Here is an 18622-nt window from a genome sequence, read left to right as displayed (position 1 = left end):
AGGGAGAAGGGGAGGGGAGAGGGGGAGGAGGAGAAGGAGAAGGAGAAGGAGAAGGAGAAGGAGAAGGAGAAGGAGAAGGAGAAGGAGAAGGAGAAGGAGAAGGAGAAGGAGAAGGAGAAGGAGAAGGAGAAGGAGAAGAAGAAGAAGAAGAAGAAGAAGAAGAAGAAGAAGAAGAAGAAGAAGAAGAAGAAGAAGAAGAAGAAATAATTAGATATCCTGATGGCAAAGCTTAAACTTGTCCTAAGGAACTCAACACCCCTAATCAGTAGGAAGTAGTCTAATGATAACATCACCCTCTTTCTGACTCCTGACTTATTCAGGGATCTCTTTTCTTTCCTCTCTATCCTTTTTTTCTCTCCTATCTAGTGTTAGGGGATTGAAAAGGTGGGAGCAAAGAGGTGGAGAGAGTGCAAGAAAGAAGAAACCACAAAGTAGCAAAGACTGGCTACAACACCTTTTCCAACAAGGACAGAGCTCCTAACAGTGCCTCTCTCTGGGAGCCAATGGCGTCCATCTTCACCAAACCATCACAATTAGTAACTTTATGCTGTGTATTGTACGTCTTAATAAACAAAGGAGAACATGAGAATCCCCGTCTCCTGTTTATGGAGACCTCACTACGTGCTAGGCACTGGAGTCAGTGACATAGAATATTACTTCAGTGGGTCCTCATAGTAACCTGACAAGCAAGGCATTAGGAAAAAAACCTTCCTTAGTTTTATAGGCCAGAAAAACCCATCACAGAGAGGATAAGTACGTAGCAAGACAACACAGGAAGAATATGAAGCATAGGTCTGCAGTTTGCCACAGTATGCTTCTTCCTACCCGGCACTTTTCTTTCTCTTGTTATGTAGCCAATCCTCTGTGAAGCTCAGAGCAGGCTGAAACTTGCTATGCCCCTGCCGCAGATCCCCAAGTTCTGCTATTACAGATATGTGCCACCATGTTGGTGGGTCAAATGGTTCCTTGCAAAGGAAATATTCTAATGTGAAGATGGAGAATTGGCCACATAATGCACACAGAAACACTTGGTGAGCTTCAGGGTAAGCTGTTGGCTTTTTCAGTTATGTTTTAATAAACATTCACTTGTTGTCTTCTATGTGCCAGAGGATAGAGGGAGAATGGAGAAGGGTATGATTCGCTTCTACAAGAGAGCTCATTGAGTCCTCATAACTACACTCCACCATCCACTGCCCTCTGTCCTTTCCCTCCATTCTCCCCCTCCCTCCTCTTCCCTCCATCTTCTTCTCTCCATCCTCCTCCATCCTCCCCTTCCATTCTCCCACTCCATCCTCTCCCCATCCTCTCTCCTCCACCCTCCCCATCCACCCTCCCCATTCATCCTCTTCCCTCCACCCTCCCCATCCATCCTCTTCCCTCCATCCTCCCCATCCATCCTCTCCCCTCCATCCTCTCTCCTCCACCCTCCCCATCCATCCTCTCCCCTCCATCCTCTCTCCTCCACCCTCCCCATCCATCCTCTTCCCTCCATCCTCCCCCTTCATCCTCCCCATCCATCCTTCCCCTCCATCCTTTCCCTCCCCCCTTCTCTCCATTCTCTGTCTTCCACCCTCTACTCTCCATTACCTCCCTACCATTCTCTCACTGTGATCTTTTGCGGCCACCTTTCACAATCATCTCTTTCTATTCTTTCTGTCCCCAATTCTGTGATGTTCCCTGAACCCTAGGGAGGGAAGAGGTTGATGGAGCCATGCTCCGTCTATGGCTGAGCACTCATAGTCACTTAATCTCAGCACTTTGAACATGTTAAGATGGACAGAGTGGATGGGTTACACAAATGAGTCCAATATAATCTAAGGCTCTTTTTGAGCTATAGCCAAGGGGACCAGAGTCAGAAGAACAAAGGGAATAAAGATGTAACAGATACAAATGGGCATGGTGGTACACACCTGTGACCCCAGCACTCAGAAAATAAGGTAGAGGAATCACAAGTTCCAGGCCAGCTTGGCCTAACACAGTCAGACTTTGTCTAAAGAAAAGAGAAAAGATGCCACAACTATCTGACTTTGAAGATGGAAAGAGAGGCCACACACTAAGGAAGGCTGGTGGCCTCTAGAAGTTGGAATGTTCAGAAAATGCATTTTCTCTCCAACCCACAGAGGGTCCTACAGTCAGAGTATTAAACTTTGTGTGTGTGTGTGTGTGTGTGTGTGTGTGTGTGTGTGTGTGTGTGTGTGTGATATGCCATGGTGTATGTGTAGAGGTTAGAGGACATATTTGTGGAGGTAGTTATTTTCTTCCACTTTTGCTGGGATTCTGGGAGTTTAACTCAGATTGTCAGGGCTGAGTGGCAAGCTCCATTACTCATTGAACCACCTCAGCAGCCCAATTTTGATTTTTTGGAACAACATCTTCTATTGGAACCTGAGACTCACGGCAACACTGGCCAACAAAAATGCCCCAGGAAATCACCTGTCTCCATTTCCCCAGAGCTGACAAAGCAAGCACATGCCATTATGTCTGTTTTTTAATGTGGGTATTTGAAGTGGAAACTGAATGGTTCTTTTGGAAAATCAGTTGGCTGGTGTTTTTTCTCCTGCAAACAGGTGAAGGAACGTTCTGCTGAAGCAGACAAGAAGAGTGAAGAGAGAAGATGAAGAGAGTGAAGTGAAGAGAGAAGGTGTTTTGCTAAAACAAGCATGTGAAAGGGCACATGATGAAGGATCCTTTGCTAACAACATGTGTATATTAGTCTGCCTTACTTTGCAGAATTGAGTTCCATTTGTCAGGACTCCATAGAAAGAAATGCAACAAAAAGCTTCTGGTGGTGTGCTGTAGTTTCTTGCGGCTTCCATGGACTCAGACTGATTGGCAGAGTGATGATGTCGGAGGGAGTATAAATAGGACTTGACAGACGTGATGGGGGCAGAGCTAGCTTTGCTTATAGAGCTAGCTGTGCAATGCTTATTGGGCATCCCTACTGCTGGTGACTCAGTGGAGGCTGAGGCTTGACTTTCTCTGCTAGGCCACTTTACTGCTGTTGCTAACCTGACTCTGCCGAACTGGACTGCTGGTGTATCTATGAAGTATTTGTGGGTGGGTCGAGCAGCCATTGCTGACCTGTGAACTGAACTGCAGGTTTCCAGACAACACCGATGGGAGTTGCTTCAAAAAACCCTTTCTAAACAGGTCCACTTCCCCTGTATCCTTTCTTTTCTGTTACCTTTGGAGGGTGGTGGGCTAGCAGGGAGATTAAAGTGTTTAAGAATCCTCATTACAAACAGGCATTTGAAAAAGTTAGTTACAGGCATTTATATCAGACTCAGATCCTCATATCTGCAAGGCAAGTACTAACTGTCCTATAAAACAGTAAATTTGCTTTGGATTTCTAACTCTAGAACCTTCCTAAAGATTTAAAGCACTAAATTCATGGCACTTTATTATAATACTAATAACAAATTCATATAGAAATGAAAATTGGCTGAAGTCAAGAGAGTTGTTTGAGATGGGGGAGCTTGGAAAAGAGCTGGGGGTAACTGTATGTGTGTGACAGCCTTTAGGGCCATAGCACACTGTGTTCCAGGAGCAATGGGTTCTGCAAGGGGTGGTGGTGAGTAGAAGGCTGGAGACACACTTGGACACTTGTGCTTTGAATGAGAGATGTCCCCATAGGTTTGTGCATTTGAACACTTGGTTGCCAGGTGGTGGCGTAGTTAGAGGAGGCTGTGAGACCTTCAGGAGGTGGAGCTTTGCTGAAGGAACTATGTCATTTGGACAGGCTGGGGGGGGGGGGGCGTTATAATCTCTACTTCCGGTTGTCTTTCTCAGCTTCTTCCTATGTGTGGATAAAGATGTCATCAGGCAGTACCTACACCTGCTGCCATGCCTTTCCCACTAGGATGAACTATGTTCCTTTGCAACAGTGTTTCTCAACTTGTGGGTTGAGAATTATCCATATCAGATATTGTGCACAACAGATATCTACATTATGATTCATAACAGTAGCAAAGTTAGAGTTACGAACTAGCAACAAAATAATTTTATGGTTGAGGGCACCACAACACGAGGAAGTGTATGGAAGTGTTACAGTTTAGAACACATTAGGAAAGGTTAGACTCACTGCTCTGGAACCATGAGGTAAAATAAACCCTCTCTTCTTTAAGTCGTTTTTGGTCATGATAGCAATGGAAAAGAAACTGGTCCAGACAGCCAGGCAGAGGCTTCATAGGAACACTCAGGCAGATGGTGGCATGGGTCACAAACTGGGATGGGGCCAGAAGGAAGCAGATGTATTTAAGATTATTAGGGGTGCTATGATTTGAATGTAGTTTGTCACCCCCAGTATTGGAAGTCTGGTCTTTAGTGTAGAGGTGTTAACAGTTTCTTTTCTTTTCTTTTCTTTTCTTTTCTTTTCTTTTCTTTTCTTTCTTTCTTTCTTTCTTTCTTTCTTTCTTCTTCTTTTTTTTTTGGTTGTTGAAGCACTTGTTTTATACACAGAGAAACTGAGACTTTATGAGAACAGTCAGCTCAATCCATGGAGGTGGGGAGCAGCTGAGAGATTTTAGCTGCTTGTGATTGAAATAACTTTTCTTTTATCAGAGCCATTGTAACTGTGTTACCCTCAGGCCTTGCCGGGTGTTTTCCTCTGGAACAAAAAGCCACACTTGATCGAGTCTGTAGTTAAATTCATCTTCAAAGCAGGCAGAAGGTGATGGTGCTTTTAAAATCACAGCAAATGCATGAAAGTCAAGGTTTCCCATGCATTTTCAAATGAGTTATAGCCTTTAATCCCAGCCCTTGGGCAGAGGCAGATGGATCTCTGTGACAAGTTCCTAGATAGCCATTACATAACTGACCTAGCCAGCTCAGTCAGTCAACAGATTCTCCAGCACAGGAGTGAGGATTAAAAAGAAGAAAGACGATTAGACAACAGTGTAGCATGACCCCAGCCAGTGCTGAGGCTGAAGCACTACAATTTCCTTAGTATCTTTAAGAAGCCAAGTGTGGAGGTTTGAATATGATTGGCCTAGGGAGTGGCCAATTATTAGGAAGTGTTGGCTTGTTGGAGTAGGTGTGGCCTCTTTGGAGGAAGTGTGTCACTGTGGGGGTTGGCTTTTAGACCCTCCTCTTAGCTGCCTGGAAGATAGCCTGATCCTGGCTTCCTTTGGATGAAGACGTGGATTCTGTTTTGTTTTTGTTTTTTTTGAGACAGGGTTTCGCTGTGTATCCTTGGCTGTCCTGGAATTTACTCTGTAGACCAGGCTGGCCTCGAACTCAGAAATCTGCCTGCCTCTGCCTCCCAAGTGCTGGGATTAAAGGCGTGCGCCACTACAGCCCGGCTTTGGATGAAGATGTAGTGCTCACATCTTGGTCAGTACCATGCCTGTTTGGATGCTGCCATGCTTCCTACAGTGATGGTAATGGACTGAACCTCAGAACCTATAAGCCAGCTCCAATTAAATATTTTCCTTTATAAGAGTTGTCTTGCCAGGCAGTGGTGGTGCTCGCCTTTAATCCCAGCACTTGGGAAGCAGAGGCAGGCGGATTTCTGAGTTCAGGGCCAGTCTGGTCTACAGAGTGAGTTCCAGGACAGCCAGGGCTATACAGAGAAACCCTGTCTTGAAAAACAAACAAACAAAAACAAAACAAAACAAAACAAAAAACCTAAACAAACAAAAGAGTTGTCTTGGCCATGGCCTCTCTTCACAGTAATGGAAACCCTAACTAAGACATAAAGTCTACCTACCATTAGATGGCAGAATATCTATGCACATGTGAGGAACACTAACTAGCTTTTGCATGCAAAATATTCCATCGATTTTACTCTTGTATCCACCCATTTTTATTACTATAGCTAAATATCTTGGGCTTGGTAATTTTATAAAAAATAATTTATTCAACTCATACATCTAGAGACTTAAGGTCACAGAAAATGGAACCAGGTCAGCTCTGGTGAGGACCTATGAAAGATAATGTATAATCATGAGAAAACTTACTTGTGGTCTTTGAGTTAGAATGTCACCATAGGCTTATATACTGAAATGCTTGGCTCCCAGTCGGTGCAACTGTTTGGGAAGGGTTAAGGTTATTTAACAAAAAGAGATATGAAGCTGAAAGGGAGACATGGGGTAAGGGAATTTAAGATTTAGTTCTAGTTAGAGTTGTAAGAACAAGCCTGATGCTGAGTCCATCCCTGTCTTTCTGGCCTGTGATGATGTCTTAATTTCTTTTGTATTGCTGTGATAAGACATCATGACCAAGGGATGTATAGAAAGGTTTATTGGGTGCTTACAAGTTCAGAGGGTGTGACCATGATCATCATGTGGTGAGAATGGCAGCAGACAGGCAGCTGGAACATTAGCTGAGATCTTGTATCTGACTCTCAAGCTTGAGGGAGGGAGGGGAAAGGAGAACAGTGATAGTCTAATCCCACAGGCTTTTAAAACCTTAAAACATCCCCACTCCAGTGACACACCTCTCCCAATAAGCCCTCACCTCATAATTCTTCCCACACAGTTGTACCAACTGGAGGCCAAGCATTCCAATGTATGAACCTATGGGGACCATTCTAATTCAAAGACCACAGGTGGGCTTTCTCATGGTTACACATGTTATCTTTCATAGATCCTCATATCAGTTTCATAGAACTGATGTGGTTCTATTTTCTGTGTCCTTGAGTCTCTCTAGAAGTTTGAACTAAATGAATTATTTTTTGATATAAAGTTACCAAGCCTGATGTATTTAGTTATAGTAATAAAAGTGAATGGATACAAGATTGAAATCAATAGAATATTTTGCATATAAAATTGCTCTGTCTAGTAACACATACTTGTAATCTCCATTACACAGGCAGAAAGATTTTGAGTTCAAAAGCCAGTCTGGATTACTTTGTGAAATTTTGTCTCAATAAGTAAGTAAGCAAGCAAGTAAATAAATAAACAAACAAAAAACTAAATACTTCTTATACTTAATAGTGCATTGTTTTGTTCATTTACACTCAAGTGTGCACGTGTGCATGTATGTGCATGCGTGTGTGTGTGTGTGTGGTGTGTGACACTGTTTCTGGGGAGATGTGAAAAAATTTTTGCTGACCCCAGTTAGGGAACCAATGACAGAGCAGACCAAAGTATGGATACTACTAAAGTCTAACTTGGTGAATTTTATTGGGGTTACTTATAGAAATGTGGGTGAAGGGTTACTTATAGCACCCAATGACTCAAAGACAGCTGCATCACCAAAGCCCACCCAGGAATGAGAGCTGAAACCTGGAGTACAGTGCACACTCTTCAGCCACTCAGCAGGATAGAGGATGTCCTTTCCAGGTAACTCAGTTGGTCTGAGCCTCTTCTAGGAAGCTTGGCATGTCTGAGAGCCTTCTAGGCAGCTTATCTTCTCTGAGAGTGACTCTAAGCAAGTCTTTTTTTTTTTTTATTAATTGATTTATTTATGTCCCAAATGCTGCTCCTCTCCTGGTCTCCCCCCTCACAGAGACCTTACCCCATATTCCCCTCCCCTTCTCCTATTAAGGGGTCCCCCTGGCTATCCCCCCACCCTGGTGCATCAAGTCTCTGTCTAGGCATTCTTTACTGCTTATAAACATTGCAGAGGAAGGGATTAGATCTGATTGAATCTGCTCAGTTTCAGGGTTCCTGATGCTATTTTGAGTTGTATAATTCTGTCTTAATGGAACTTCCCTTTAGGATGCAGTGTTCGCCCTTACTCACCTAGTACAACTTGTTTCACCTCCTCATAAACATTCTGTCCTAAATGGATGTGTTGTTTCACTCTTGCCTACATCCTATGTCTTGAGAGGTTTCCTTCCAACATGGAATGTTTTAACTTCAGAGGAAACTGTTACACAAATTTGTGTTGTGCCATCTCCCTAGGCCCAGCAGGGAGATGGGATTAATCAAAGTGAGATGAATAGGGCCCTTGAACAAGTGAGCCAGCTGTGCTCAGTATGGAAGGGAAGATTTGCAGGCCTGGTCTGTTTCTTCTTTTGAGAGGCATTTGTTCATCTCACTCCCCAATTTCACAGTGGAGAATCTGTTTTGGTTAAGATCTTTCAGTTCCATGCACTCAAATCTGGACCAGTGGCTCTCAAGCTTCCTAAGGCTGACACACTTTAAAATAATTTCCTCATGTTGTAGTGACTCCCCAACCATAAAATTATTTTCATTGCTATTTCATAACTGTAATTCTGCTAATGTTATGAATTGCAATGTAATATCTGTGTTTTCCAATAATCTTATGTGACCCTTGTGACAGGGTTGTTTGATCCCCAAAAGGGTTGCGACCCACAGCTTGGGAACTTCTGTTCTGGACATTAGCCTATTCCTCAGTGGTGGATCCTCTGTCAATGGATCTCTTTGCTATGTGAAAACTTTTCATTGACATAACCCTGCTGACCAACTCTTGTTATTGTTTCTTGCTTTGGTTGCAAGTACTTACAAGTCAGACAGAGCCTTGTCCTCACTGAGTGGCATATCTGAGCCTCCAGCCTAGTCCCTCTTGTCCTCACTGAGTGGCATATCTGAGCCTCCAGCCTAGTCCCTCTTGTCCTCACTGAGTGGCATACCTGAACCTCCAGCCTAGTCCCTCTTGTCCTCACTGAGTGGCATATCTGAGCCTCCAGCCTAGTCCCTCTTGTCCTCACTGAGTGGCATATCTGAGCCTCCAGCCTAGTTCCTCTTGTCCTCACTGAGTGGCATATCTGAGCCTCCAGCCTAGTCCCTCTTCTCTAATGTGTGGATATGACACCACCTTATGGCTTCCCAGAGAAAGCGTCTTGCAGAGTCCCTGGAACTCAACCCTTGGGAGCAGCTGACACCTCTGTGGGATTGTGTAAATGCTGCCAGGGAACATTGTGTAAGGTAAGGTGACAAATGGGGCCGTGTCAGTAAGGATGAGGATAGTGGCATTGGGCAAGGCATCCCTTGCAAAACCAACATTTGCATCCCTGAGGATGGTTTCTGAGAATCAACAAGCAGTCCTGTGCTCAGGGGAAGAAATGCTGGAACTTAAAGGATAGGTGGTTCTACCTGTAGAGAACAGCAGTCAGTGGGGTTCACCCTGCAAAATTTCCCAACAGCTTCTTGATTCAAGTCCTGGAGACCCATTTATGGAAAACTGCAGAAGTTGATAGCAGGTCACCCTGTTTTTTTGTTTTCTGGCATATGACTCATATCTTTGTAAAAACAGTCATTAGTGATTAGAGCTATGCTTCAGAAAGCACTGAATCAGTGGATGCGGAATCATGGCTCCTTTGGGAAATGAAACTTCTTGACTATATTTTAATCAAATAATCAAATAATCCACACCCAACCTTGTTCAGCTTCTGTTTAAAGGCACTTCATTTAGGACTTGGATATTGTTTATATCCAATGTTTATAGTAAATGACATGTTTATAGTAAATGACGTTGTAATGCATACCTGAATGAAGCTTATAGAGTAAGAAGTTGGTTTTGGTGTGTGTGTGAGCGCCCGCACACATTTGATTCATGTGCACATATGTGTGTATATGGAGGCTAGAGGTCAATATCAGTTGGCTTCCTCTATCACTCACCACCTTACTTTTTGACACAGATTGGCTAGACAGGCTGACAAATACGCTTTGGGGATGCAACTCTGAGAATACAGATTCAGTTGCTAGGTCTGGCTTTGACTTGGGTGCTGAGGATCTGAACTTGTGTCCTCAGTTTCGTGACTGAGACACCTTTGTCTTTGGCAATCTTATCCATGTATATGATATGTTCTGGTCACCTGCCCACGCACCCCATATCTCCCTCCCATCTCTAGCAATTGCCTTTGCGGGTTGATGTCTCTTTGTTTTGTTACCCACTGAGTTTAACCAGGGAAGTCTATGTGACCATTGGATTAGACCTATCCGCTGGAGCCTGGTGGGTTTACCAATGGGCACTCCACTTAAGTCATTGAGTCCTCTCCTCCAGGAATCTATCAGTAACTACTGTTTATCAGGGAGGAGTGCCATGAGTCCCTCCGTGATTCATATCTGACTGTTGACAGGCTCAGTCTTGTGTAGGTCCAGATGCAGGCTGCCTCAGCTGGTTCATGATTACAACTGTCTTGTCCTGATGATGACATTCCTTAACCCTTTACCTTATCTTCTAGCTCTTACAGTCTTCCCACCCCGTCTTCTGTAGTGTTTTCTGGGCCTTAGAGGGGGTGGTAGAAATGTTTTCTTAGCCCTGCCTTTTTCTTTTTTTTCTTTTTTTTAAATGGAAGGTTTCTCAGGCTGACCTTAAGCTTACTGTGTAACTGAGGATGAACCTGAACTCTTGATCCTCCTGTTTCCACCCAAAGGCTGGGATGACAGATCTGTGTGACACACCTTGAAGTATGGTGTTTTTTTTTTTTTTTTTTTTTTTTTTTTTTTTTTTGACACACCATGGCCTTTTTGTGACAAAGACCTTAGACAGTGTTTGAGCACTATCTAGGTACTGGAGGTCATCCGACACAGTGAAACCATTAACTAAAAGCATGAGAAGTACAATACACAGGGCATAGACTGCCAGGAGGATACTTGTTCTCAGGATGCTGAAGGAAGGAGGAAGGACCTCTCTTGCCTTGCCCCTGCTAGAGGAACCTGTGGAGTCAGAATGGCTGGAAACTTCCAGTGCTCTGTGACTGTCTGCAAATGACCTTATAAATATCAGTATTGATTAGTAGTTACCAGATTTTTTTTTTTTTTTTAGCAAGGAAAGGCATGGCACAAATATGGAATCTAATTGGTGAGGATCAACCATCAACTCTTTACTAAGTTCCCTTGCGTTGAGGGCTGGAGAGATGGCTCTGTAGTTAAGAGTGTATACTGCTCTTGGCAGAGGGTGGGAATTCAGGGCTCAGCTCCCAGCATCAACAAAAGATAGCTCACATCACCTTATAACTCCAGCTCTAGGGATCTGATGCCCTTCTGGATGGCCTCTGGGGTCAACTGCATACAGACCTCCCAATACAAGTACACATAATTAAATAAACAAAAGGCAAGCAAGCAAACAAAAACTTCCCACAATTCCCTTAGCTTGAGTGTACTCCTTCCTGATTGGCTTTAGGCCTGACAGGTGCTGATGTAGAAGTCTGACCTCTAGGAGTCCTGAGACTCTTTTCAAGTTGACCCCATGAATTGGTTGAACCCATGGATTTAGATTCAAAGTGAGACTTTGAATCTAAACTGCAAAAATCACCCTCCCCTCGTTGTCTGTGTCTCTCAGATCCTGGGATCCAGGGAGAACAGATAGCAGAGTAATTTGATGGTGTTCAAGGTTTCCAGACCACACAGGAAGAACCGAGCTACAGCTGAGTGTGAACAGGGCCGACTCCAGGGTCTTTCCCTAAAGAACCCTGTGGCTGCAGGGAATGGTTTTGTGAGCTTCACAAGGGCAGTGGCCATTTTAGCTGTGCCCACTGCTGCAACCTGCCTAGTTCAGGGCTTGACACTTTTTGTGGGGTGAGGACAGAAGCAGAGGTAGGAAGAACTCTGCTAAGAGGACAGGCTCTGTAGCCATGGATGAAGCTTGAGTAAGCGGCTTAACTTCTTTATGCCTCAGTTTCCTCAACTGTAACATGGGGCTGTTAATAATAACAGGTTAAGTTATGATAGGCAGCAGCTGAGCTACAGACCTTCTACTGAAACACTCATCTGTCATTACTGCAACCATTTAAAATAGGTGCTGGTATATTGATTTTACAGGCTTGAGACACTGAGGTCAGAGAAGGGCAGTGGCTTGCCCAGTGTCACACAGCTTGAAACCAGCAGCTGAGATCTAAATCCTAACAATTCGACTAAGAGGAGACACTAGGTTTTGCGATGTGATTGGCATACAATCAATCGGTAGCTAATAATGACAATATATTTTAATTATAGTTCTGCTAGAGGGCGTTTGGAGGGAAGGTTAGTCAGAAGGGAGGTAAGGCCATGTATCTGGGGGCATTCGCTCCAGCCGCCCAAGGCCAAGGCTAGCTGTGGTCACTTGGAGACTGTATTGGTTTGTCTGCGCTGTGGTGTGCGAGGGTCCCAGTCGTTGACCAGGCGCTGCGCCTGCTCATAGCACACGTGCGGGTGGCGCTGGCGTAGGCGCAGACGCACCACATCGTAGTCTACAGCGTGCCCTATCTTTTTGCAGTTGAGGCTCCAGGCGAGGTCGTCGCGTGTTGTACGGAGCTCTTTTAAGTTCTTTTCCATGTGCAAGTTGTGGCGGGTCAGCAGGTCAGTACCCTGGAGACGTAGGGAGCAGAGGTTTTGATAGGGAAGGGGAGGAGCGTTGGCAAGGTTGAGCTGGGAAGGGCAGATCCTGGCAAAGGAGGCAAAGGAGATTCTTGCAGTGGAGGGATTGTGCTTTAAAAGAGAGACAGAACCTGTCTGTGGGGGATCTGAGCTTGTGGAGGAGGGGCGTGGCCTCGTTTGGGAGGGGCGTGGGCGTTCTGGGGAGGGGTGAGGCTTTTAGGAAGTAGTGGCGCTAGCAAAGTCTTTCTGGGGGAGGGTCAAGGCAGTGCTGGGAGGGGTAGGTCCGTTGTTTGGGAGAGGTGGAGCTGTTCTGGAGTAGGGCAGAGGGGAAGAAGAGAGGGGCCGTATTGGTAAGGTTGGGCGGTGTTGGGGAAGAGTGGCACCTAGCGGAGGAGAGGTAGGCTGGGGAAAAGTTGTTTGATTTTGGGAAGGGGAGGGGCCATGCTGGGAAGAGAGTGGGCAGTGCTGGGGGACCGGCAAGCCAAACCCAGAGCCTTGAGCTGGTGCTGTTTGGGACAGGCAGGAGCGTAGAGTAGACGTGAAGACGGGCAGGATTCTATACAGGGGCCAGGTGTGCACCGGAAAGGGCCCCACATGCAAAAGAGCATAGCTGAGAGGGTAAATATCTGTTGTAGGGGTTACAGGAATAAAAGCGGGGCCAGGTTTGTGAGAAAAACAAAACACAAACACTAAAGGCTGAGATAGCTGAGGGAGGGATGCTTACAGCAGCACGCTCCAAGAATATGGAACACATTTGAACAATTTATGATAAGAGTTTCAGAGCTCTGGGAGGTGGAGTGGGGGTGGGGCAAATGGTGAATGGTGTGGCCCAGCAACTTGAAAAGCCTAATGTCAGAGGCCGACCTGCAGTGAGCAGTTTTCCCTTGGTCTGGTGTGTTTCGGGAAGGAAGCTTACCAGGATGTGATCTCACCTAGGGAGACATGGAGGGGACATACCTGGGCAAGGCGAGTAGCCTCCGGGAGCTGGGTGCCCACATGTCTCTGATACATGCGAACCAAGGGTCTGTTCAGTTTCTCACGCGCTTCCAGGTTTCTTTTCAACAGAGGACCCTGGCAAAGTGTGTTGTGAGCAGTGAGGCCGAGCCTACCAGATTCCTCCCCCTCCCCGACCTCTTCCCACGTATTATTCTCCTTCATCAAACCTTACCTTGATGATGCCCCGCGTGACGTACATCTCTTGATTGAATTTCATGCACCGGTGGATAGTCCCCCTCATTAGCCCCAAAGTCATGGTCATTCTTTCCTGGAGATTGGGGAGCACAGGGGTTTCGTTCTGGGCCACTGTCCCTTCCTTCCCCAACCACTACAGCAGTAACTATCCTCCGGAGCCTAGCCAGGCAGTGTGGGCACCTTCAACTCCAAGGTCTCACGCATCTTCTGTGCCAGCGAGGTGCATACACGGTCGCTTATCTGCTGTTGCTGATTTTGAATGTCCACCTCGTTCTTTTCCATCTCTGTTAAGATGTCCTTGGACTCCATCAACAAGCGCTTGGCTTCAAACAAGGCCTTAGCGCACGCTGTGAAAGCACAGGGTGTACATGAAGGCCACTGGCTTCTCTTTGTCTTTCTTTGTCTCTCCTCCCCTTCTCCCCTCTGCATGGTGCTGGGCCAGGGGTGAAGGGACACGGATGAAGGACTGAGAGAAAGTTCAAGGAAGGGCTAGTGAGGATAATTTAAATTGTGCCTTGGGCTGGCTTCTTTTGAAATAGAACCTGTGAATGAATGGGTACTGTAGGAAGTGTCCAGGGAAAGAGGCCAAGCAAGGCTGTATACTTAAGTAACAGTTAGCTAAGGGAGCTGTAGTTTTAGCAGACACCTTTCTGTGGTGCCTACCTGGGGTGTATGTGCCAATGGGATCAGGAGGAGGCGTTTTCAAGCCCTGAGTTCGAGGAGTTGGGGGTCGGGAGATGTCTACCCACGAGTGGCGGCCAGCCTGCTCCAGAACCTTGTCCAATGGCTGGTTCATGAGTTCCACAGCTTGCAGCCTTTCCTGACAGTAGAAGTCCAGTGTGTCCCTGCAGGAGGCCAGAGCCTGAGGGCCAGAGAAACAACAAGTAAACTTGGATGTAGGGGGCCGGGCTGGGGCTGAGCCCATCATAAAGCTCTTGGGCCTCTAAGCTGACTCAGCTCTTTGTTATACCGAGGCCCAACTTCATCAAAATTGAAGTCTTTTTGCATGCGTATATCCTTGCAAACATACCTCTCACCTAGATGCTGTAGTCTTTTAGTAACCTATGCATTTTCCTGTTGCTTCTTGGTTCCCTGAACCAAGATAATAGTTTTGCATGTTTTTTTTTTAAAGGGTAAGTTAGCAACCTGCAGCCTACCGACTGGTAGCCTGCTTTAATTTTTTTTTTATTTATTATTATTTTTCGGAGACATGGTATCTCTCTGTAGCCCTGGCTGTCCTGGAACTCTCTCTCTGTATACTAGGCTGGCCTCGAACTCACATTCATCAGATTCTACCTTCTGAATGCTGGGATTAAAGGTGTGTGCCATCATTGTTGTGGTATTTATTTTAATCAGGACACAGTTATAAACCTATTCTTGGGCACACCCAGTCTGGTGGCTTTAAGCTGCTCTGGCCTCCTTGAGTAGTTATAACGGGGCATACAGAATGGAAGGCTGAAGACGTTTGTCATTTGACATTAAGAAAAAGCCCACTGAGGACTGGTAAAATGGGTTAGCAGGTGAAGGGGCCTGCAGATAATCCTGATGACATGAGTTTGATACCTAGTACCTATATAGTGAAAGGAGAGAACCCACATTGGGAAGCTCACAACTGTCAATCATTCCAACTCCATCAAGAATTGACACTACTGGTTTCTTAGGAGCACCTGCACTACATACACACCCTTCCAATATACACATAATTAAAAATAATAAACAGTGATTCTGTGACATGACTCGGTGTGTTCAATCCATGATACTTTGAAAAAATGTCTTCCCTAAATGAATCCTAATACTTATCAAGTCCCTACTGTGTGCCAGAGATTGTGCTGAGTGGGGATTTGGTGCTTGGCTAGCAGTGACAAAATGGTCAGATCCAATATCCATCAAGAAAAATCTATAGGCAGGTTTGACTAGCAGCTGGGTGTCAAGAGAATAGGGCTATTTATTTATTTACTGTTTTTTAAAAAATGTTTTTATTAGTATATATTAATTTTACACAATGAGCTTTATCATGACATTTTTCAGAACTGTACACAATGTAGTTTGACCATATCCATCCCCACTTAGGTCAGAGCCATTTGTGTATTAGGCATCCAGGGGTCCCTCTCCAGGTACCCCCTAACCTTGAGCAAGGCCTCTGATTTTTCCATGTCTTTCTCCATTTTTCTCTTCATGGACTTCAGTTCCTCTTTCTCCCAGACAAGCATGCTGTCAGCCTTGTCTGGGATCTAGGAAAAAAAAAAAAAAAAAAAAAAAAAAAAAGGGAGAATTACTCTCAGGAGAAGGCTGGAGATTTCACCTTTTAGAGTAGAGAGGACCCCACATCCTTGTGAACTGTGGAATTTGCAGCTGGAGTTTTATTCCTTTGGGAAAGGCAGGGGTTGGGTGGGGGATGGGGGTTAATGCGTGGGGGAGTGGAGGTGTTTTTCTGAGAAGAATTAATCTTTCTAGGAGGTTGCCTAAGTCTTGCTGAGGGAGCTGTTTGCTGACTTTTTGAAGTTTGCTGTCTGGGCCGGTGAACTCCTGGGCAACTCCTGCACCTGTTTGCAGCCCTCAGTGCTGGGGCTAAAGGCACTCTCAGCAAAGGCACCGTTTCTGGCTTTTGTGTGGGTCCAGAGGATTCAAACTCAGGTCCTCATGTTAGCACAGCAAGGGTTCTTACTCACTGAGCTATGTCTCCAGCTCAGGAGTGGCTTCTATTTTTTTGTTTTGTGTGGTTTTCTTTTGGTTTGAGACCCAAGGAATCATCATGTGCCCTCCTTAACCAGGTCTGGGGTTGTTTCTCCCTTGAAACTGTGACACTATGGCCTCTTGGCCAAGGCAGAATCTGTGGGTCTGGGAAACTTCTTGGAGCAGGGGTAGAGGTGATGTGATATTCAAACTTGGGGATGCAAATTTCCCTCTTTCGGAAGATTTTTATGCAGTGTAACTTGGGGTGGCAGTGGGGTGGAGGGTTACCCTCATAGCCTAGATTTGAAAGTTTGTTTATTGGGGAAGTCCTTTTTGGAAGTACCCTGATGAACATTCTAAAAAGACACTTAAGTCCTTCAGTCTATTAACAGACCCCAGGAAACTGGAATTCACCCCAGAGATCTCCTGCTGGGAGAAGGAAAAGGCCTGGTGCCAAGTGGAGGAGAAACTTTTTCCAGAAGGGATTCCACACAGTACTGACAGCTAACCTTGCTCGAGAACCTGAGTCTAGACCAAAGGTCAGCGAATGAGCAGGACCACGCCTTATCTCCCACCGCTTAGATAGCTTAGATCTGCGTAGTATGGCTCCCGCTTTAAACTTTAATCTTTCTCAGAACAACGAAAATGGATAGCAGAGGATCACTGTCCTTCGCGATGTGGTCTCATTGGTTAAATACCTTTTCTGCTTTTTCACTATTAATTTGGCTGTTCTACTTGTGTATAGAGGACCGGTGGCCGAACCTGGTTTCTTGGAGGCACAATTTGTGACCTCAATTTCGGTAACAATTTTGGGGGAACTCAGGCTTTGGAACTTGGAGGTGTAGCCAACCTATCCTGGGGGTGTCCTCGCTGGAGATAGAGCATAGGGCGTGTTGTCTGTCTGCAGAAGGAAGAAGCATCGACCTCTGCTGGTGGCGGGGAGGGTCGCACCTTCTCAGACTTGGGTCTGTAGCCCCGCAACTTGACGCTCTGCTGATTGATGAGCAGGCCCTTGCGCACCTCGCTGAGCCTGCGGTCAGTGGCCTCGCGCTGGCGCAGCAGCAGCCGCAGCTGCCCATTGATCTGGTGCTGCGCTCGGCCCAGGCGGGCGGCGGTGAGGCGCGCCCCGCGCGCGTGCGCGTGCACCACCTCGGCGGTTTGTTGGGCACGCGCGTCGCGGTGCATAGGTAGCGGTAGGCGCGCGTACCAAGCCGGGGGCTTCATCTTCCCTTTCCATAGCGTGACACCTTCGCCGGGCGGTGGCTTTTCCAGGGTGCCTCCCCCTTTGATCATCTCTACTCGAAAGCGCCAGGGTTCCATGTAGGCGGCACGGCCCAGGTGGTGCGCCACATTCGGGTCCAGCACACTGTCCTTGGGCTGCCACATGGTCACTGCCTCCTGCCCACAGCGATCGGTCAGAAGGTGTGCCTTGCGAGACGTGGCCTTGGCCGCCTGGCGCCATTCTGGAGCCCCAACGCGCGAGTCCTGGCCCCGGTCGGTGGAAGGGAGCAACACAGGCATGGTTCCTAACTTGGTACTCGGACTTGGCCCGTGATCCCCTCGGAGAATGGACAGGGGTCTACCCACCCCTAATCACACACCACTCTTTCCTGGTGGCTAGAATGAGTGCGCCCAGAGCTCCCCTCACCATAGCAACCAGGACAATTACAGAGATTGCGTTCCAGGGGTGGGGGATGGGAACGGCAAGCTGGAGAACCAGGCCTGGAAATTCAGACTGTATTCCTTGAGGGAGCCGCTTTTATGGAGTTCCTCTCTTGTTTCTCTTGATATTGGAAAGGTGTCAACCAACCTAGTAGGTCTTGCATTTGGAAAATCCCAAGGAATTCACGAACCAGTACTAATATTAGTAGTCTTGAAGTATACACGAATACTGAGCCATCTTGCTGGCTCCCAGTTATGTTTTTATGCTCTTGAAATGAACAACAAACAAACAAACAAACACCCCCCCCCCCCCCGAATTAAGAATACAATTCCTGGGCGGAGAGACGGCTCAGTGGTTAAGAGCACATATTGCTCTTCCTGAGAACCTGAGTTCAATTCCTACCACCCACATCAGGTGGTTTACAGCTGACTGTAACCCAGGGGAATATGACACCCCAGACCTCCGTGGGCACTCGAATTCATGTATACAAATGGCCCCCATACACATAATTAAAATAAAAATAAATCTTTAAAAAAGACTACAATTCCTGCAGATGGGGAGATGGGGCAGCTGGTAAAGTGCTTGCCTTCCAAACACAACATCTGAATTTGATTTTCAGAACCTACATGAAAACATGCCAGGCTGATGTGCTGGGGTGGATGGGTGGGCAGGAGCCGGTAGGAAGTAGGGTGGGGAGTGAAGGGGTGGGAGGGGGAAGTGGGGGTAGGGGATTGTGATACCCAGGGGCCCACTCTCCCTTCTCATGGGAGAAGGGGGAGTGGGTAGGGAAAGAGCTTTGAGGGGGGGACTGGGAGAAGATGGGGGCATGATATTGGGATAAAAAGTGAATTAAAAACTAAAGCCTACGCTGCCACCATCTCCAAATAAA

The 18622-nt window shown here is 46.3% G+C and overlaps 1 protein-coding gene across 1 annotated transcript; it reads right to left on the bottom strand.

The window, feature by feature from the left end:
* Nucleotides 1-11812: 11812 nt before the first annotated feature.
* Tektl1 (tektin like 1) lies at nucleotides 11813-17700 on the bottom strand. The gene is made up of 7 exons (XM_076919173.1): nucleotides 17022-17700; nucleotides 15524-15628; nucleotides 14061-14259; nucleotides 13578-13744; nucleotides 13375-13470; nucleotides 13164-13277; nucleotides 11813-12197 (listed from the first exon to the last, which is right to left on the bottom strand). Exons 1-7 carry the CDS (start codon nucleotides 17589-17591, stop codon nucleotides 11949-11951), a joined length of 1500 nt encoding a protein of 499 aa, XP_076775288.1. The 5' UTR covers nucleotides 17592-17700; the 3' UTR covers nucleotides 11813-11948.
* Between the last annotated feature and the right edge of the window lie 922 nt (nucleotides 17701-18622).

Source organism: Arvicanthis niloticus, chromosome 22 (assembly GCF_011762505.2).
Source record: "Arvicanthis niloticus isolate mArvNil1 chromosome 22, mArvNil1.pat.X, whole genome shotgun sequence".
Taxonomy (NCBI): Eukaryota; Metazoa; Chordata; class Mammalia; order Rodentia; family Muridae; genus Arvicanthis; species Arvicanthis niloticus.
The sequence above is the reverse complement of the archived record's forward strand: the minus strand, read 5'-3'. Positions and strand labels throughout refer to the sequence as shown.

Bases quoted from the DNA above. Each gene is read 5' to 3' on its own strand.
- Tektl1 (XM_076919173.1), bottom strand. From the start codon at position 17,591: ATGCCTGTGTTGCTCCCTTCCACCGACCGGGGCCAGGACTCGCGCGTT. The intron at 15,629-17,021 runs GTGCGACCCTCC...TTTTTTTCCTAG, and splicing joins ACAGACCCAAGTCTGAGAAG to ATCCCAGACAAGGCTGACAG. The intron at 14,260-15,523 runs GTTAGGGGGTAC...TCTGGCCCTCAG, and splicing joins AATCAGAGGCCTTGCTCAAG to GCTCTGGCCTCCTGCAGGGA.